This window comes from Corvus kubaryi, unplaced genomic scaffold (assembly GCF_017639235.1).
Source record: "Corvus kubaryi isolate FWS band 111438036 unplaced genomic scaffold, C.kubaryi_AGA036_p1.0 133, whole genome shotgun sequence".
Classification (NCBI taxonomy): Eukaryota; Metazoa; Chordata; class Aves; order Passeriformes; family Corvidae; genus Corvus; species Corvus kubaryi.
In genome coordinates, this window is record NW_024580667.1 from 1397909 (window position 1) to 1419103 (window position 21195).

The 21195-nt window shown below is 42.5% G+C and overlaps 1 protein-coding gene across 2 annotated transcripts; it reads left to right on the forward strand.

Annotated features, from left to right (window-relative positions):
* The first annotated feature begins 844 nt into the window (after positions 1-844).
* LOC121667151 (interferon-induced GTP-binding protein Mx-like) lies at positions 845-21188 on the forward strand. Of its 2 annotated transcripts, none has more exons than XM_042033487.1 (14): positions 845-1177; positions 4118-4481; positions 5972-6164; positions 7019-7156; positions 8450-8604; positions 9746-9884; positions 10371-10569; positions 11319-11397; positions 12368-12490; positions 13289-13430; positions 14329-14487; positions 15914-15990; positions 17273-17509; positions 19360-21188. In XM_042033487.1, the coding sequence occupies exons 2-14, from the start codon at positions 4251-4253 to the stop codon at positions 19591-19593; spliced, it is 2106 nt and encodes a 701-aa protein (XP_041889421.1). In that variant the 5' UTR covers positions 845-1177; positions 4118-4250; the 3' UTR covers positions 19594-21188. The 2 variants fall into 2 exon arrangements, with proteins under 2 accessions (XP_041889421.1, XP_041889411.1); XM_042033477.1 differs by having other exon boundaries at positions 851-1177; positions 5969-6164.
* Positions 21189-21195: the final 7 nt, after the last annotated feature.

The following is a 21195-nucleotide window of genomic DNA, read 5'->3' on the forward strand; positions in this document are numbered from 1 at the left end:
GCACAGCAGCTTGAACCAGCAGGTTCTGCCCCAGGCATGAGTGAACTGACTCACTGAGATGCCTTTTTGTGGGGGAGGAAAGGTACGTTTTTGCTCAAAGGCAGTTATTTCCAAATGCCGCTGCCATTTGTCCCTGATATCCTATTACACAGTACAGCCAAGGAAGGAGGAGCTCAGCTGTGTTGTGACGAGTTTCGTTTCTGGTGTGCACTAAACATAACAGGGAAATGAAAGGAAAAAACCCAACACATTGCATTATTATTTCCAGAGCTATCACAAACCTGTCACCTTAAGAGTATGAATTTCACATTTGCCTGACAGAGCCCCTCCAAGGACTTTCATGGAGACAGTTTTGCCAAGTTGAGAATTGTGTTTTGAGGTGACAGCTGTAACAGATTCAGAATTGCCTTTGATAAATGCATTTGCTGCATTAGTGCTAAATATCCTAAGGCTACACAGTGATTAATTAATAATTCACAATTCACTAAAAGTTCAGCAATAATTAAGCTTAGTTTCACCTGGGTATCATCTGCTGAAGAGTGTTACAGAAGTGTGGCTGGTCTTCTGAGAGGCTTCAGTGAGAAGACTGAGATTTTTACAAGGGCAAGTAGTATTAGGACAAGGGGGAATGGCTTTAAATTGAAAGAAAGTACGTTTAGATTGGATATTAGGAAGAAATTCTTCCCTGTGAGGGTGGTGAGGCCCTGGCACAGGTAGCCCAGAGAAGCTGGGGCTGCCCCTGAATCCCTGGCAGTGTCCAAGGCCAGGTTGGACGGGGCTTGGAGCAGCCTGGGATAGTGGAAGGTGTCCCTGTCCCTGACCATGGCAGAGGGCATGGAACAAGATCATCTTTGTGTCCTTCCAACCCAACCCATTCTAACATTCTATGGCTCTCTGAACTTATGGCTGTGAGGTCTCCCATTCTCTGTGGACACAATCCATGTGTTAAGATAACCATGCCCTTAATTGAGCCAGGTGCAAGGTAAGCAAGTGGTACCCACTTGTGGCAAATCTATCTTTTGAAACAGCCCGGTCATTTCCACAGAAGCCAAATATTTCTCCTGTGAGAATTAGTTTCATTTCTGCTGTTTCTCATCGTAGTGGGTAGGTGGAGCCTGTATATAAAAAAGCATCTGAAGAAGTTTCGGAAAGTCACTGCTTCTCCTTGCTACAGGAGGTCAGTTTCTCCTTACAAGGGTAAGTTTCTCCTTTCCTTCTTCTAAAAACAGTAATGCAATTTTTTACTGTTATCTTCATTCATTTTAATGTGACAAGGCTTCAAAAAGTGTCTAAAGTAAGTGTGATTAAACAAAGTTGCTAGGAGCAGGATTATTTGCTTTCTGGAGTGGCAAAAAAAAAGAAAAGATGTTAGTATTATTTCCTCATTAAAAGGAGACAACTGAGAGATGGCATTTAATTTTTTTTAAAGCCAGTATTCAGTAAGATGATCTAGCCAGCACTATTTATGAGTAGGATCGTAAGCTTTGCATTGCTTCATTTTCTTTATGAGAAGACAGCTAGAGTTAATAAACATACAACACAGAAACTGTGAGATTTACCCAAAAATTTATCCTGAAGTCACAGGATGTGCCAGCCAGAAGTCTATGTGCTCCTCTGGCTGGACAGAGAGTGAATAATCCAAGAACTGTGTGGGTTCAGCACTGCAGCTCTGTACCTTGGATTTGAGAGGGGATTTTTTTGGTAGGGGCTTCTCATCTTCTCCAGATGCAAAGCCAAAGGCTCATTACAAAAAAACAAAGCAACTCCTCTTCAGAACCATGAGCAGGTTGGTGTTTGTGCAGATGTGGGCGAGCAGCAGAGTGCTTCATGTTGTGCTGGGAGAGGCTTCCCACACACAGGCAGGCAAATTCTGCAGGTATAGCTCAAGGAAATCAGTATTGTCCCAGCAAAGGAGGCAGGGCCAGCTCTGGTGAGAGGAAATTGTTGGCAGACTTTGAGTAGCATCATGTCATCCAAGTGTCATGTTTCACATGTGGATTCTGGCCCATTGTAGAAGGGCTCTTAAAAATTGCAGCTGTTTTGTTTTCCTCTCCCCCTTTCTTCCATCTGATGTTGTCACGGCTCAGTACACAAAGAAATCACTATGCCATGTGGCACAGGGAAGGGTTACACAACCTACTTACCCTTTCCAGGTCCAGGGGGAGAACAGAGGTGTGGCTTCAGAAATCCACACGTTTGTTTATTCTGGTGCTGACTGCAGGTGCCTTTGTTCGGGGCTGGTGTGTGTGTGTGTACCCTGTGGTCTGCACCCCATCTCGATGTTTGTAAAGGGTGACAAAAGGTAATTGGGTCTCCTCATGCATCCTCAGCCCCCTCCATATCCCTTCCACCTCTGTGACAGCCATGGGGTTTGTCTTAAGTAAACACGCTAGGGGGTTACTGCGGGATGTCTGGATGTTTGCATAAATAATTCATTCCAGAGAGCAGGAGCTGAGATGTCTGTGTTTAGCTTTGGTGGACACTGGCCACAAAAAGGATATAAAATGCTGCTGGAGACTGGGCCAACAGGGCAGCCTGGTGTCCCAAAGTTGCAGGGAGTTTCTGGGTTGATTTTCCCCCACTTCCCACCCCCTTCTCTCCCCACTTCCCCCAGCGCCCCCACCAGGGATACCCACAAGGTACCTCCAGCTCCAACGCTTTTGGACAGGTGTATAAATTCAAGGTCCACCCAAATATAGACATAAAATCCTAAAGTAGCCCCAGAGGTGCTTTGTTGCTTTGTAATGGTGAATTCTGCAGGGCCAAAGACTGTAAATCCGTACATTTCCAGCTGAACCTGCTCATACTGTAACTCCTTAGACGTGGACTGTTGACCAAATCTGAGAGTAAGTGGACCAGGTTGCACCTAGGCTGCTCTGAGAAGTTTTGGAAGCAGGGGGAACTCACTTGTGACTCAACAGGAAGGACCGTGACCTGATTATAATCCATTGGAATAGGTGAGATAGAGATGTTATTTTGATACTGCACTGGCAATATTTACATACTGTATTATTACATACTGTATTATAAATCTAATTATAAATGCCCATGCAGTCACTGCGTCCAGCTTCCCGTGCCTGGCCCAGAACCTTCTCTCAACTGCTCTGCTACAGTGTGTGGTGTTTTTTCTAAACTTTACACATTGAAAGTATAACCTGCATTGTGTCTGATCATCTTCTTCTGGCATCTGTTTAAATTAGAAAACCTGTAAACTTAATTCAACCAAAACAAAATTAACAGAACAGGAAGTTAATTGCAAGCAAAGATGTGGGTCTCCTAATTTGTTTTCCGAAGTGTTTGAGTTAAACAGATCTTGGTTTCGGCAGAGGAAGGCTAAAAAAATCTAGCTTTGAAAAAGTACTCTTGCTTTTTTGCCCTTAAATCACTCTCTCTGGAAATCACCTTCCCTGGAAAATGTCACACCAAAAGCCTCTAATTTCCTCAGTCACCAATAGAGAACAAAACTTCTGCATAAGGAAGTGCTGAACAAGGAAATAAAAGGCCTCCTAGTCCTCCCTTCTCTCTAACATCATATCAAGCAAAGTCTGCTTTTGGGAGAGGGTTTTAAGCTATAGAGGAGGGGACCACGATACAGAGCTTCTAAAACAGGAGTCAGACTTGCCTCTAACAAGTGTTTCTTCCACAAAAGAGGTGAGATGGCCACTTAGCAGACCATAGCTTGGTGTGTCCCACCTATGCAGAGCCAGCCACAGCCCTACATTCCTGACACCAGGAAGTTAAGGATTCACACTCCCTCCAGTCATGCCCAGATGCTGACTGAGCTTCTCCAAACATCTTTCAGCAAAATATTTCATCAAGGAAAATTGGCTTTTTTGCAAAAGCTGGTGTAACTTTTTTTTCCCCACAGAAAACAAATACTTTTTTTTTCCCCCGTGGCAATTTTTTTTTTTTTTAATACAAAAAAAAATGCGTAAGAGAGGTAGGGAGAAGGGTTCAAGTCTATTCTCTGGAGACCAATTTCAGTGACTTGAAAAGAGCTGTGGCACCTGGTACCTACCAAGGGTTTGGATCAGGGAATAAAAGTGGTGTTTGATTTTTTTCTGCTCTGATCAATGTTGCAAGGTGGAGTCACTCACTGCCCTGTGTTTGATTTCAGAAGCTGCACCTCAGAGTGGTTGGACCAGGCAGTGATCCCTGCTTAGTGAGTGTAGTGGTTTGGTCCAAAATACTCATTACTTATTTACACACTTGTGGAAAACCTACGTGGAAGCCCAGAAAATCAGCGGGTCATGGATAAAAAGAAAGCAGCATTCAAACAACCTTCTGAAAAAACCAAAAATACCCCAAAGAAAGAAGGGTTTGTATTTCCTTTCTTAAAACCATATCCAGAAGCTGTCACAGTGCCTCTCCCACCAGAAGAACCAGAAGAAGCTGATCTGATGTCAGAGAACATGTTTGAGAAAAGGCCTGACTATGAGCAGAAGGACTTGGAGAAAGAGTTTTCCGGAGAAGAGGACAAGGTAAGGCAAGAAGAGAGCACAGATTCTCCCACTCTTACTCTGTTGTTTCACTTTGTGCCTCAAAATGAATCCCTTGGTCTCTTCAGGCAATCTGCACTTGTTAGGTCTAAGGAGGACTTTTGGGATCAGGGCCAAGCAGTTATTTGTGTAGGAAGAGAGGTACCTGCAATTAATCTGCAGACATTAACCATGCAGGTCTAAAAAAAAGAGATGGCTGCAGCCTAGAAGCCAGTTTAATGTGTGACATGTATCTGTTTTGATCCTAACAACAAATGTTGAACAGAAATCATAAAAGCTGAGATATTTTTTACTTGAGGCTCTTCAACCCTCAACAGAAATGCACAGAAAGGTTAATAATAACCTGCTTGGATATTTTCCACTGAACACAGATTGGTTTAAAGTCTGTGACACAGTTATTGAAGTTTTTTGACAATTTGCTAGCTATTAAACATTGTAGCGAAGAGAGTGGGCAGGGGTTACCAAAAAGGGTTTAAAATGCCTGCCTCCAGTAATATGTGCTGCCCTCCTCATCTTGAACCAAAAAAATCTGCTCTGTTTGAGTACATCTGATCCACAGACATACTTTTAGATGCATCTTTTTTGGATAAAAGTGATGGAGAGAAACGTAAGTTTTTCTTTTCGAAAAATCAGGGTTGAATGTGTCTGGCCCAATATGTCTGAAACAGATTGGTGTTCCCAAAATTGCATCTCTAAATGCAGCAGTCAGACTGGAACATGGAGAGAGGAACAGGGAGAAGAGACCAAGCTGATCTTTATATACTTCAGTTGAGCATATTTAATAGCAGATGGACGAATTTTGCCAGAGACTGGAAATTATTTGTTTTGTTTTCATGTAAATGAAGAGCCTGTGTTGATATCTGGACATGTATCAAACCCAGAAAATGACAATAATCAGTCATTTAAAACAACCCACTCATATCCATGCCTTATGTGAGCCTAAAATGAGGTAAATAAAGAAGACCCATGATGATCTAAAATATTTCAGCCACCTGTTAAGAATGTTACAGCAGAACACTTTTGGTGTCTGTGCACAAACTAAATCTTCAAACTCCAAAATAAAGATCTAATAAGTTATTCTTTACCAAATTCAGTGATTTCTGGGATCAGTCTTCATTTGCATACACATATTCAGTACATCTGTGGATGAGTGGAAGAAAATGGCAGTTATTAAAAAACTTGTTATTAAAAAAAATTAACAAAGCACACTTAGTAATGTGTTCTTTACCTTCTCAGGATGGCTTCCAAAATTTGGTATTTTTACTAAGCATGGTCTTTGAGCCAGCCTCAACTGTTTCTTTCATATTTCCAGACACCCGTTTATTACCTGGAGATGTAAGGATGCACAGTGATATGAAATACAGCTTGATGCCAGTAAATAAGTTTTACTGAAGAAAAATGAGTACAAAATGAGTCTAATTTTATTTTTTTTTTAAATTATGGAAAATTCACTGCAAGTTTAACTCCAGCAGGCTGCAGAACACACCTTGTACAACCAGTATGAGGAGAAGATCCGACCCTGCATTGATCTTGTCGACAGCCTGAGAGCTCTTGGAATAGAAAAGGACCTGTCCTTGCCTGCAATTGCAGTGATTGGAGACCAGAGCTCTGGGAAAAGTTCTGTGCTCGAAGCCCTGTCTGGTGTTCCTCTTCCCAGGGGCAATGGTAAGAATTCACTCTCTCAGGTTTTCACTTTGATGAGGTGGAAGGGGGTTTTTTTCTTCTTTTTTATTTTTTGGTCTAGAATTGGATAACTCCATGACTGAGACATGGAGGTGCCAGTGAGGCACCACAAAGTAAATCAAGGCACATGTTCCAGGTGGTCAAGAGAGCAGGAGTAAGAAGTGTGGTGTAGTTGCCCCACCTGATTCTGTGCATTTCCCAGAAAACAGCAGTGCAGCTGAGTATTACTTTCCCATGGAAAACCAGTTTTTAAATTTGCTTCTGGGGTTGGTTTGGGTTTTTTAAACAACATTTTCTTACAGATACCATTATTATTATTATTATTATCATTATTACTATTATTTCTATTATTATTATTATTATTATGTGTAAAAAGTGTACAAAGACCTTTACTTAAAGCATTAAGTCAGAGATGATGGTTGGAAGACTTTGCAGCTCAAGAAGATCCGCTTTTCCGCTCTGTGTGTGTATTTTCACACATATAAATTCTGCAAGTTCCGTGTGAGTTTACCATATAATCTAGTCTTTCAGGCTGGACTTGTGGAAAAGTTTTTCATGGGACTTAGCTGCAGCAGTGAAACAGATCATCCAGAGAGGAGCGAAGCTCCATCTGTGGAGGTTTGCAGGGCCAGACGTGTCTGGGAAGAGCCGTGGTTGTCCTCATCGAGCACTGGTGACAATCCTGCTCTGAGCAGGAAGTTGGACAAGCCCCCTCTGGCAGCATCTCTTGGAACATTTCCATGTTTTTGTGTGAAACATTAGGCAACCCTGTGTACATCACGCACTTCGAGGCTGTGTTTCATGCACAGCAACCTCTGCCTTTGGAACTGCTGCAGGTATTGTCACTCGCTGTCCCTTGGAACTTAAACTCAAGAGGGTGCCTGAAGGCCAGCCATGGAAAGGGAAAATCTGCTACCGGAATGTTGCCCTGGAGCTCCAGAACGCCTCTGAGGTGGACAGAGCAATAAGGCAAGGTGAGTGGATTTGGCTGGCTCCATTTCCTCTGAATCCTCCTCTTAGACTGAGCAGCATCCACAGTGATTGTGGAGTAACACCAAGAGCTGGATTCAGAGCAGAAGAAGCTGGGCCAGGAAACTCTCTCGAGGGAGTTGTACCAGGGCTTCAGTGGTGAAGATGATCCATGATGAAGATCTCAGAATGGCCTGGGTTGGAAGGAACCTTAAAGTCTTCTGGTTCCAACACCTCGGACAGGGATGCCACCCGCTAGATCCATGATCCTTTTATCCTGATCCATGATAAAGGCTCAGGCTGTGTCTTACCTGGGTGGTGTCTTCCTGGTTTCCTGGTTTGGGGAGGTTGTGTGTCAAATTGTAAACATGCAAAGCCTTAAATGGTTCCTGTCATCAGTTCAAAAGCCCAGAGAGCTTGCGGTGTCTCTGGTTGGAAATCTAATGATTTTGGAGGAAATTGCAAGAAGGCAGGGTGGAGGACAGAGAGCTTCTGCCAGGTACTGTGACCACGGGCTCGGTCACTGCCCTTTGCACGTCACATTTGCTGTTATGGCATTTCGTGCTGTGTAAGAAATCAGTGTTCTTACCCACAGGGCAGTGAGCACTTGCCCTAAATGTGAAAGTTGGATTGTCCTTACTCCCTTGAATAGCTCTGCACACTGTTATTCTTTCTATTTTTTTATTAGCTTTTCAATACATTATTTGGATATTCTCAAAACTGGCCAGGTGATTGGTATGAATTAAGTAAGGTGATTAAAGACCTGAAAATCTCTCAAGAGAATGACTGTGGGGTTTCCTTGCTTCTTTGTGTTCACAGTTCAAGCATTATTGCCTTGTAGGATCTGGGACAATTTACTCTCAATCTCCCTATCAAAATGTGAAGAGTATAGAACAGCACCTATTTTTCTTTCAAGGCATCCAAGGATTAATTAATGCCTACAAAGTCTCTTGTTGTTGAGGAAGCATTTCTACAACTGACCAGTATTTTACCTGATCCCTTTCATTGTGGTTTATTTACATGTATTTTGTCTGCATACATGAGAGTCCATAAATACATGCTCTGTAAAATATTACAGTTCATATTCCAACAGGACTTCACATCGCCCTGTGCTGCATGATAATTTCCTTTGATTTTTGCATAAATGGATTTAAGTGTGTGGCTGGATCTGAAAGAAAAAGCCAAGCCTAAAAGAGCCTCAGGTGGTAGTAGGTACTTTTCAAAGTCGTTGTGTTCAGCTTTGGTTTGATGCACCATCTGAAGCTTGTGTGCATTGCCTTGCTCTTTTCTCTTCACAGCCCAGGATGTTGTGGCCGGTCCTAGAGGTGCCATTAGTGGACAGTTGATTTCCCTGGAAGTTCAGTCCCCTGATGTCCCAGATCTGACACTAATTGATCTTCCTGGAATTGCCAGGGTGGCCGTGGGGGACCAGCCGAAAGACATCGGGGACCAGGTAAAACTCGGCCTCGTGTGCCAGTCTGTGCCCAGGGTCTCATCCCTTGAGGGGTCCCAGCAGACCTTTTGTGAAGTAAACAGAATAAGTGGAGGGGATCTCTGCTTTTCCTCTGGCTGCTTTTAGAATAAATGCTGGGGAATGCAAATAAAGCTCTAGTTGGATAAAACCTGCTGTGAGAGTGATGTGCAGGAGCTGGGTGTGTTGTTTCTCCTAAAATACCTTTAAATAGGAATTTGGAATAAGAGGAGCCCAAACTAAACTAGATATACCAAATAGAAATGAGACAAGATTGGCTTGTCTGGGCTTTACTTTCTGGGAGGAGAGTAATTTAATTTGACAGTTAGATAGCAATCTTTCTATTGTATTGAGAAGAAAGCAGCAGATGTGATAAAATCCAAACATTACCATTGTCCCCAGCTGTCTGCATGCTCCAGAGATGGAGTCTAAAGCATTGCAGCCTGTCAGAAATTGGGAGGGATGGGGAGTAGAAAAGAGAGGCATCTTTACCAAAATCCAGGTGAAAAAGAGAATTGATTTACTGCAGAAGAAGCACAACAGGGCTGTGTGAAGCTTCTGCAAAACAACACAAATTATGAGAAACTCGTTTAGTTTGGCATTGAAACAGAAAAATGCCAACTAGATGCCATGTGCAGCTTCTGTTTTGGCTTTTTTTTGAATTTTCCCACAAACATTCTACTGAAATGTAAGCCAAAGACATTTGTGCTCCTTTCAGAGATACAAATTTGAGATTTATCAGCAGAATTGAGCTTGCTTTCTTTCCATAAGTGTGAACCTACACATCAGAACCAGATTTTCTTACATGTGATTAAATATCAAATACCTTTAATATTTCCATAATGAAAGATTATATATGCACAAGATGTTAAACTCAAGACAGGCTTAACAACATTAGTCTGGTCTCATTCAAGCCAGATGTCTGGATTAATCCTCACATCAGAAAAGAGTCTGCATTCTTCTGCTGACCCCTTTCCATGCCATCCTCTAGCATGTAATACTACCCTCAGCATATGTGGCATTTAATGTCATCACACAGTGGCTCATATCGTTAGAAATTGTCACATCCTACAAGCAAACGTCTGATTTCACTGAACCTCCTCACTGCTGTATTGAATTGCAGATCAAAATGCTACTTAAAAGATTTATTGGCTGCAAAGAGACAGTCAATTTGGTCGTGGTGCCATGTAATGTGGATATTGCAACAACAGAAGCATTGAAAATGGCTCAAGAGGTGGACCCCAGTGGAGAAAGGACAATAGGTGAGAGAATTTTTAAGCTATGAGTTGAAAAGGAGGGCAAATCTTGGGGTTTTTTCCCCATGAGGACTGATGTCCTGTGTTCTGCACCAGATCCGTGAAATTAGCTACTAGAAGAAAAAAAAAACAAATAAGGAAAGCAGCCTAAAGAAAATATTTGCAAATGTTTCTAGTCACAATTCCTGAGCAGCTCCAAGAATCCCTTAGATTGGTATCTTGCTGGCACTCATGTTATGAATAACTGGAAGATGAAAATCTCAGTTAATGGCAGTTAATCTGAAGTTAATGGTAAAAAAGCTTTGCTGCTGCTTGGTAAAAAAGGTTTGCAAAGCAAAAGACGTGGTGGGAGGCCAACCACAGAGCGAGTTTTACAGTACAAAACCCAGGAGCTGAGAGCTTTCTAGGAGAGAGAATACAAAAAAATTGCTTTATAGAACATAGTACAGAGTGTTCCTGCTTGGTGGGTAACTTTCTCTTTTAATTTTACAGGAGTCCTCACAAAACCTGACCTGGTGGACAGAGGGACTGAAGAGTCTGTTGTTAAGGTAGTGCAAAACAGGGTAATCCCCCTCAAAAAAGGGTACATGGTCGTGAAGTGCCGTGGGCAGCAGGACATCCACAACAGAATGACCTTGGCTGCTGCAATCCAACACGAAAGAAACTTCTTTGAGAGTCACAAACATTTCAGGTACTCCTCGCAGAAAAGTTCTCATCAAAAACATGTTAAAGTCACCTCAAAGCTTCCTGTTGATTTGCTGAGATTTAACTTAGGGGTTACAAACAGGTATTAATTATACTCATTATTTCTCGTTGCCCATTTAGGGTTGTGTTTCAGTAACCCAGAAGATTTTTACGTAACCAAATAAACTTTTAAAATGTTGGTTTGTTGGGGCTTTTTTTTTTTGATGCAAAATACATGGGGGAAGTGCAACGAACTTCAGAAGTTCAGAATAGTCCCAAAGAATTTGAGTTAAGCATCTGAGCACTTCAAGTCAGGCACTGAAGTATTTCTATTCACTGGAAAACATGGTGAAACAGCATGAGAAGGAAAGGCTGTGCTGAGGGCACAGGCTGCCCAGATGACTCAGCAGCTGATCAGTCATAATACAGAGAATGGCATCTAAAAAGGGTTTTGGATCAATGAGCTTCACACATGAAGGAATAGTAGAGCAGCACATTTATCTGCTGTTAGAATTTGCTTTATTTCAGATTCTTTTCTGTTTCCCTTCGTTCAGTCAGGAGCTGTCAAACAACTCTTGAATAAAAGTGCCCAGAGAGTCCTGGGCTGTTGCCACATCTGCACCAGCATGGCCCAGAGACTCTTTTTTTACTCAAATTGTATAATACAACTAGTGAAAACAGAGCAGAGCATCAGTGCTGCCTCCTTGCCCTGCACAGCCTGGCTATCCAAACCCGCCTTTTCCTCTTTTTTCACAGGGCTGTTATGGAAGAAGGAAAGGCTACTATCCCCCATCTGGCAGAGAAGCTCACAAATGAACTTGTGAAACACATTATTGTAAGTAACAGAGGTCCCATGCTGAGCTGTTTGTATCAGTTACTACCTAAAATCTAGTTCAACCCTTCAGCCTTGGACTGCAGTCGGATTTCATCTTTATATGCACAGACAGTGCTTAATGATCCTTTAACCCAGTGATCTGAGAACAAACTGAACTGAGAGGCAGAGGTAAAAAGCCCCATGCTCTGTCCTCAGATTTGCCTTTTAACTGCAGATCAACAATAAGCAAATTATTTCATCTATTTGTGACTCGTAACTCCTGCCTTTTCAGTGGCAGCTTCTTTTTGATACTTCTCTTTGTTTATGAGGCATGTTGATCACCAGGGTGACAAGTTAGTGCTGTCAGCTTACTGAAACATGGTGATTTCTATTTAACTGAAAATGTCTTCAAAACATCAAGATGTTCTATTATATTACTATACTAATGTAAGGATATTGGGGGGTTTATTTGATATACATATATCTGTATGTAATTTATCTTATTCCATTAAGGGAAGATGCTAAACTATAGAGAACCTCTAAATTCAGTCTCAAAGGAGAAAAAAAAAATTATTTATGTAAGTTACAGAAAATAAGCAATTACACAGCCGTGTTCCATCAGATATTTATCAGGAATTGAGCAGTCACCACCTCATCACAACCTTTCTGGCACAACCTGTGAGGACAGTTTTTGGCTCACTGTGGGTGGCATCTTGCCCTAGCCTGCAGCTGTTCTGCCCAACTCACAGTGAGGTCCAGCCTCATTCCTCAGGGAGATCCTGGCCCCTTGCATTCCCTCAATGAAGGCCATATTTGCTCTTCCACGTTATCCCACTAGCGCACATGGGACACAGACAGCGAGCTCTTGGATTTGTAGAAATAGCAAAGATCCTGTGCAGGTGTAGGTCACTCTTAGAGGGATTTTGTTTTCCTTCCAAAACCAGGCAGGTTCAACCTATCTCAATGTCCTGCTTCACTGTCTCCTCTCCAGAAAACTTTGCCAGCACTGGAGAGCCAAGTTCGTGACACCCTCCATAAAACATTACAGGATCTGCAAAGGTACAACAGAGGCACACCCAGAACAGAGTCTGAGAAGCTGTTTTTCCTCACAGATGTAAGTATCAGTATTGGTCACAGAGCAGAGCAAGGAGGTAACTGGGGGAGAAAAAGAAACCGCTTGAAATTATCAAAACATCAACATGGACCACCAGGAAGTTTGTGGTATCTGTCACTGAAGTGCTTTGAGGGTAACAGAGACAAGCCACACCTGCAAAAATAATGGACCACAGGAGCTCATGGCCCCTTCTAGCATTTTTTTTCCTGTAATTATGGGGCAAAAAAGCCAAACAACTTGGTTGATTGGTCAAAATCAAGCATCTCAGCGAGGGAAAACTTATCCTCCTGCCTGCTCAACACTTTGAAGGGTTCCCATTGTTTACAGCGCTCATAAGATCAGATGTATTACTGATATGAAAATGTGATCTGCAAAATGTGATTTCCATCTAAGTGTCTCATCTCAGGGAGTTAGTCCCTCACAGTAAGCCTTCAGCAGGCAGGAGAGGTGCTTGTGAAAGCTCATCAGGCTTCATGCAAGTCTGGTTTATTAGAATTTAGTAAATGGTTCTAAAAGTCTACAGGGGGGGAAACAAAAGAGTATCAAGTTTGTTCTCCTCTAGCTGTGACAGTTTGGGGGAAAAAAGAAAAAAAACAAACCCAAAAAACAACAACAACAACAAGAAAAAGAAAACAACTCCAGGAGCTAAGAGCATAAAAGATGCAAGAAAGGGATGTTTTTTATGAAATGTGTCCCTGCTTTAACATCTAACAACTGCAGATTTACTTAACATCCACAAATTAACCTGAAGAAATGGAACTTTACTAAATTGCCTACTTGTTGTTCAATTCTCTGCAGTTGATCAAACTCTTTAACCAAGACATCTCTCGGACCACGCGGGGAGAGGAGCAGCTGTTTGGAGATGAAGTCAGGCTGTTCACGAAGATCCGCAAGGAGTTCCGAACGTGGGGCGTGATTCTCCTGGAGTGTGCTGCAAGGGGTAAGCACAGAAACCATCCTGGCAGCTGTCCTGAGAGCCCATCCCCTTGCTTTTAAACCTAGACACAGCATCTTCAATAAATATTTTTCAATAAATTTAAGAACAAGAAGCCAGGAGCATCCATCTGTTGTGGTGTTAGGCAAGTTATGCTCTGGTCCCTGGGGACACGGACATAGTTTGTGTTAAATGCTGTCATTACAGAGGGGTCAGTGCTTGTCTCTTCTCCCAGCACAGCAATAAAATCAAGACACTGGCACAGAATTTGTTGGTGATTTTCTGAACCACTCTTCTAAATAACAGCAACACCAATGAATAATAATAAGTAATAATAATCTATGTAATAATTTTTATGATTAGTGCTGAAGTTTTTATTTTATTATTGCTATTAATAGTTTAGAATCTGGGTGGGGTTTGTTCCACTTTAGCTCTGGGCTAAGGTGATACCTCATACAAAAAAATATAGCACATTTGTATAATATCAACAAAGAAACATTGACTGTGATATCTTAAATAAAAACAGCTAGTCAACAGTAGATTCCCTGGAAAAAGTGTTTAAAGGTGTTTCGTGAGCTTGGGGGTTTGTTTTGTTCAGGGTTTTTTTTAAACTTGGAAGTGACTGGTAATGGCCAGCTACTTCTGTGGGGGTAAAAATACCAAGAAGAACCAAAATTTTTCTGCCCTGTCGTATCTTCTGTCAGTCAGATGCTCGATGCCATGTGTGAGAAGGCTCATTCACTGAGCCACAATGTGTTAGCTCTGTTCAGTGGTAACAAAAAATGATCTCAGTTGTTGTTCCTCTCAAGAACAACTCAAAGAGGAGAAATAAACTTCCTTCTTAAATCTGAAACGTATAAACGGAGTGATTTAGTAGCAAAGCAACGTTACTTTACCATTACAGCTAAAAAAAACACCCCCAGTAGAGTGTGGAAATATGAAGACCAGTACCGTGGACGGGAGTTCCCAGGCTTCAGCAACTACAGGACTTTTGAGGACATTATAAAAGAGCAGATCAGAGAACTGGAGGAGCCAGGAGTTGAGATCCTGAACAGCGTGATGGGTATGGCCCAGGCCACGGGGGGCTCTTGTGTGGGAGACTCTGCTGGGCCTGACGAGTTTATTTTCCAGGAGAAGCTGATGCTCTCACTGATGTTCTCAGGATCCTTCAGAGTGAGGAAGTAAATCTGATTCGACTTGGGGGTTGCTCCTTCTCTAGAGCCTTCAATCTCCACCCATGGTCTCCAGCATTTGTTCATACTTTTCCCAGTGGCTCTTAGAAGGGAGTTAGAAAATAATAACTGTATAATAAATAACAAAGCAAGGAAGCAGTACTGTAGAAGTACCTAGTGCCAGTTTGGTATTCCCAAACCCAGGGAGTGGAATTCACAACCCTGGAGTGGGAACACAGCTTTTTTGCATGACATTGCATGTATTATACAAGGACTGCTGGGGCTGAAGGAAAGGGTACATAACTCATCCAGTAAAAAGCACCCAAGGAGAAATGATGTTGTGATCCTGTCTCTTCTGTGTTGTGCCAGACTCAGTGTCTGTAAGCACAGAAACTGCTTTATCCAAGAAAATCTCACTGTTATTCAATCTCTCAGGTGTTAAGTGGTCACACTCTTGGACCTGGAAAACTAAATTTCTACTTGTTTGTATTGATCATAAAGGCAGAATATACAGCTGGTCAGCTATTTCTGAATGAATACAGAAAATCTCCCAAGTCTCATATTAATACCTTAAAAACCCCACTTACTTACCTGACTTTATTTTGTCTCTCTGTTCTTCCCTTAGTGTAGGTTACGGGTTTCGGGGTTCAGTCGGGACCGGGCGGACGTAGACGGATGGAGATCTCTATAGGCAGGTCTTGGGACACAGTCGGTTTATTGTAAAGGGCGTGGGTATTGGGGCACTGCTCAGAGCTGCTAGACTCAGCTCTGAGCAGGCCCAAGAGAGTAAGCAGGTGAGAGAGAGAGAGAGGGTGTAAGAGCAAGAGTGGAAGTAAGAGTAGAAGTGGAAGAGAGGAATAGAGAAGAAGAGAGAGAATCAGAATCAGAAGTGAGAATGTCTGAAGTCCTGGTTACAATACAATAAATCATCTTCTGTACTGAATATTCTAATTGTCACTAACCAATCTAATACAAGATACAAATCCTATAGCATTTACATACAGCCTATAAGAGTCCTTATATTACCATAGAGTGTTACATCTTAACTTCTAAAAACTACTCTTTGGACCCCTTCTGCTGAGCTAGTAGGGTCTGCTCTGACCCTTGGACCTGTTTGCAAGCAGAGGGTATTGTTTCATCAAGAGGGGATTACTTCAGTGGCCATACCATTGTTTTCTAGTTGTTCAGTAACTAAGACCTGGTATTTCAAAAGTGGCTTTCATTTCGATGTTGCCTGTAGTTTTCATATTCCCAAAATCTTTTGTCAGGCAATCATATTTCCAAGGTTTTCCTGTTCCATCTTTCCCAACACCTTAGAACTGGTTGAAGAGAAATTTATGGAACTCGTTAAAAGGAATTTTGCTAATTTCCACAATCTAAGCAGAGCTGCCAAGGTGAGGCACTACCTATAACCTGAGATAACTCAAAAGATGGAATGGCATTTGTAAATGCTTCCATGCTTGTGGTACCTGTCTCATTGTATTACCCTTGTGCAAGTGTGGAATTTCTTGCAGGAAAATAAGGAATATCTTGAAAATGTTAGCATGATTATAATGGCACTAATGAAAGTGCATTTTGCACAACTTTTACAAGATCTAATATATACATTCTTTATTCATTCTGCTCACATTCTTGATGTTTGCAACACAATGCAAAGAAAACCTGGTATGACTGCCTTGAAGAGTTTATCACCAATTTCAAATTTAAGTCCTGCAATGATTTGTCAGAGTGCTAAACAGTGTTTTTCCCTCTCTGAAAGCAAGCCAGAGTTTTAGCCAGTGCAGAAATGTCATCTTTGATGAAAGGGAGCAGGAGGAGACAAGCCAAAAATCATCCAGCTATAAAAAAACTAGAAGATGACCATTCACAGTTTGGGCATTAGCATGTTTTGGGGTGGAGTTCAGTGATATGGATGTCCTTGAAGGCCTTTTCTCAGAAAGAGCTTTGAAGAAGAGACGAGAAGCAATACTGGCAGCCAGGAAACAGAGTTCGCTCACAGGGTACTGCTGAAAAAGGAAACTCAGAGGCAAATGTGAGTGAAATAGGTGGTTTGCTATTTGACTTGCCTGGTCAAACCCTACTGAGCTCCCAGGCCAACCAGCTGGTGAACAAATAAATTATTTCATCCAAACACAGAGGTATTCAGGCAGGATCTTTAGGTACTACACAGTGAGAGGAATGAAGAGGGAAGAAGTTCTGGCAGACGCTGGATATGAGAAAAGAGATGGGGTGTTTTCTTAGGGGTGCTAGGAAAGCATTTTAAGGGAATTTGAGCATGACTGAGGGAACTTTGCCACCCCCACAGACTTTTAGATGGAAGTATCAAAAAGGCCAGAAAGCATCAGATGGCTGCAATAAAAGCATCAGACAGGGAGGGGCTGGGCAGGGTTGGTTTGCTGACAACAGGTATTTTCCTTTGGGCTTCAAGCACCAGGTTTGGGCTGATCCCACTCGTGCATAAGGAGGGGACAAAAGCCATGTTTTGTGCTCTTTCACAACAGAGGAACCACAGTCTAAAGCATTATTCCATGTTCCCATGGTCTGGGATTAGACAGTGATGCATAAGGGCAGTTGAACACTGTGCCCACCTTGCCATTCCCCGGGGCCACTGCTAAGCACTGGACCCTTTCCAAAGGAAACAAATGTCTTAGGACTTCTTGTTGCTTTCTTTTGCAGGTGAAAATTGAAGACATTCGAGACAAACAAGCAGCAGAGGCTGAAAGACATATCCGGACACAGTTTAAAATGGAGAGAATTGTGTACTGCCAGGATGACCTTTACATTGGTGCTTTAAATGCCGTTAAGGCAGAAAACGGCCCCAACCTTGCCGTGGGGAAAGATCTGCAGTTTCTTGATCCAAAGGAGCCCTCTGTTGTCACAGAGATGGTTTCTCACACAAGCGCCTACTTCTCTGTGAGTTCACAGGCTGTGGTACAGAGATTTGCTGCCCCCTGAGTACTGTAGCAGATACCCCTCGAGCAGATCTTGCTGGGGTCAATATAGCCCTGTATGCCATACTACCACTATGCAGGGATAGCAGCCAGAGGGTATCTAAGTGTCTCATTCAGGTACATGCTCAGCTTCTGTACAAACTCCTTGGAGCTTCTGACCAGTGATGAGGATCTCAGGACGAAGCTGGGCTGTATCAGCACAGTCGCTGGGGACAGATGGTTGCAGGATGCTGGATATGGTGATTAGGAAAGCCTGAAGGTGTCAAAGTGAGAGCTCCTAAACCACTTGTTAGCTACCTCCCAGTCTGGCTCAGGTCAGCCTCAAGCCACTGCATATTCCTGCAGCCAGCAGAAAGTGGTGTCAGCGGCTTGTAGTCAGATCCTAAACTACTGCAGCAGAAGGAGCAATAATGAAACATTACATTAGAATATATCAGCTGTCTGTAGAGATCAGAGTGCATCTGCTGTATTGCAGGTAGCACCCTCTAAGTGAAGTCTCTGGAGACAAATGGGGTGTTTAAATAAAGGATCCCGTTAAAGAAAGACAGAAAAGAGAGCACGCAGTATCCAGACTTGCTTTGTCATAAAACTCCCTCAGAAAGCAACAAGTTCAATATTAACAATGCAGGAAGGTAGGCAGCAGCTCACTTTGAATTCCAAGAGTAGGGTTTGTGACAAATCCCTGCAATTAAATGTTCAGGCTGCTCAGGCTGATGAAGAGAAAACCATTAGCTTTCAGAGAACAAGAAACAAAGCCAGGAGTGCATAAGCCCTTCCGTCTCACCTTGCTACACACTCTGCTGTATGTCTTACCTGCAGTTAAATATTTTTGTAAATGACCTGAGAGCCATTTCCAACAAAAAAACCCCAACTGCCAGGGCATCACAGCTCCGTGGGACTGACTTATGCAAGGCCAAATGCAGTTTGAATGAGATGGAAGCTCTTTTAAGTGTCCATGGTTGCCTACACCCTATAGGAGCTACGAATGCCATTTTCAAGTTGTATTACAAAAAGAAAGACAGAACCTCTCAACTGCAGAAAGGCACTTAGGTCTGAGTGCTCACCCAGTACCAGGAGGGCTGGAGGCAGCCACTTCCCAGAGTTGGGAGAGGTTTAGAACCTCATGTTGCCCCAAAGCACCAGGATGTCCATGGGGAAAGGGCCCCACAAGCTCTTCTAGGTTGGTCTGTTTCAGTTTGCATCCATAAATCGACCAGGCAGTTGGTCAGGTCAGACAGGAGATGATCTCTTGGAGATATCAATAGATGTAACTTAGGCACAGACATTTCCCCTTAAGGCTAAAGCTTCCTCCAAAGCTGTCTTACACTTAAAAGAAAAACCACATCAGAAATACCATCTAAATGCCACCATCTAATAGAGGAATTTACCAGCTTCAGGAAAAATCACTCTTTGATGTCCTGCACCAAAACATATTGTTAGCATTCAGTGAAGACAGGTTGGACACCAGAAACTGCACAAGTTCTGTTTGTCAGGAATGTCCTCCTATAACTTGTCCCAGTGACATCTGACAGAGCTGAGCAGAGAACAGCCTGCCTTGGCTTTAGTTTGCTGAGGGAAGAAAAGCAACAGCTGACATCCCCATGACTCCTAATTTTTAGATTTCAGGCACAAAAGAGACTGGTTGCAAACATTTTTTAGTTCATAGCAGTATTCCCTTCTTGAACAGTAATTCAGTCCAACATTTTAAAACCTTGGTACCACTTTTGTTTTTACCAGATTATCTATAGACCCTTCATTTTTCAGTTCTTTTTACCAATTTAGTATTTTGCCTTTTTCCCCCCCATCTTGCAGGGAGCAAGCAAACGCCTCTCCAATCAGATTCCTCTGATCATCCTGTCTTCTGTCCTTCATGACTTCGGAGAAAATGTGCAGACCGCAATGCTGCAACTTTTGCAAGATAAAGAGAAGTTAAACTTTCTCCTTGAGGAGGACACTGAAGCTGCTAAAACCAGGAATTACCTCAGCCAACGAGTTGATCGTCTCAGCAAAGCCTGCCAGTACCTGAGAGACTTCAGCTTGTTGTAACTTCTTTGTTTTTCAGAAGTTTTTTTCTCCTCATCTTCTAGCATTACTGAAAAATGTAACGTCAGCCCAGACCTTTAATACTAATTTCTAGTGTTCAGTTTTTCTTTATTTTCCATAATCAGTTATATGCAAACAGCTGCTTTTACGTAAAGGGCTCCACTGGGGAAGTTGTGATTAATGAACGTTATCCCATTTCTAAACATTTTCTTAATGAAACTTAACTCTGTGAAACTGTGAAACTCTGTGAACCACTGAAATAATCACTAAAAAGCTACCACTCTGAGGATTACATGTTTTGTTGTTGTTTTTGTTTTTCTCTTTTTTAATGATGGGAGCTGTGTAATTCACAAGCTGGAGAAATCAAATTATCGAACTGTTCCTCAATGAAGCTTAGTGCGTGACACTCGTGATCTCCCACTTCCCTTTGTGTTTTTGTCTTGCTGGGGTTGTTGTTCTCTTTCCTGCTATCACCTAAAAGACACCTCTGCAAAGTGTCACCACTAAGTCAGCCCAGGAGGGAGAGAGGGAGCACACAGCGGGCATGAAACAGCTCCAGCCTAGAAGGAAAAGAAAGTTTATTTACTCCACTTCATCCAGAGGATGCCATTGGCTCTGTTCAGTCTCCTTTCCCAGCTGTCTGATTTGCAGAAGGGCCAAGAAGCTCTTTCTCTCAGATGTCTGTAGCATCACCTGAAAGTTTGGGACTGATGGGCAATGCACTGGAGAGCAGGATTTGGATGTCCAAAAGGAATGAAACCTCCCAGGATGTTAAATGTTACAAGGGTGTCTCAGCATGTGTTTTGCTGCTTTTCTCCTTCCCCTCCCCAGGGCAAGGAGAACCTTTCCAAAATCTCCTTCATTTCATGAAAGCCAATGCAAAATATGTTATCACACACCGCGTTCATGACATATTTTTCATAGAGTGCTTTGTGCACCAAAAGTAATGTCAGTATCCAGCTAGAAAAAATGTGCTTATACCAGTGTGGGATGTAGTAATTTCCAAGTTTCTTGCAAGAGAAGCCTTCTCTTCAGGCTAGAAATGACAGAAAGTGTTTGTCCCTGTGGCATGGAACTGCAGCTGGTGCCTGACTTCTGGTACAGCATTCACCCCAAGATCCAGCTTCCTTAACCCTCTTGAACACTGCAGCCAGTTTCTCCTTTCTTCCAGTACATGATTTTGCTACCATTGACTTGCAGTGCTGCAGGTCAGAAGCCACAGAAAAAGCACCTCAGACCTGTAACAACTTAATTTTTTAATTTCTGTTTTGAAAGTACTTTCAACTCATGGGCTATTTCACTGTATCCCCATGCCCCAAGGTGCACTTGATGCACAAGTGCTATTGAAAACACCCATCTCACACCTAAAGAGGAGAGGCAAGGACACATTGCTCCAGGCAGCATGAGGTGGAATAACAAAATAGGGTGCAACTCCCTCAAGCCACTGCCTGCAGGCTGAACTTCCTTATTTAATTCAATTAATTCAGGGTGATTTTACCAGACCCAGCCACCAAAGATATTCAGCATTCCTGGGCACCCTGCTCTCTGGGTTTGTTCAAGGGCCTGAAATATTGGAATTAAAAAAATCTCTTTGCTGACCCTCTT

Coding starts and splice junctions, on each gene's coding strand:
- LOC121667151 (XM_042033477.1), top strand. CDS start 4,251: ATGGATAAAAAGAAAGCAGCATTCAAACAACCTTCTGAAAAAACCAAA. Junction 9,885..10,370: donor CAGTGGAGAAAGGACAATAG/GTGAGAGAATTT, acceptor TTAATTTTACAG/GAGTCCTCACAAAACCTGAC. Junction 15,991..17,272: donor ATCTAAGCAGAGCTGCCAAG/GTGAGGCACTAC, acceptor TTTCTTTTGCAG/GTGAAAATTGAAGACATTCG.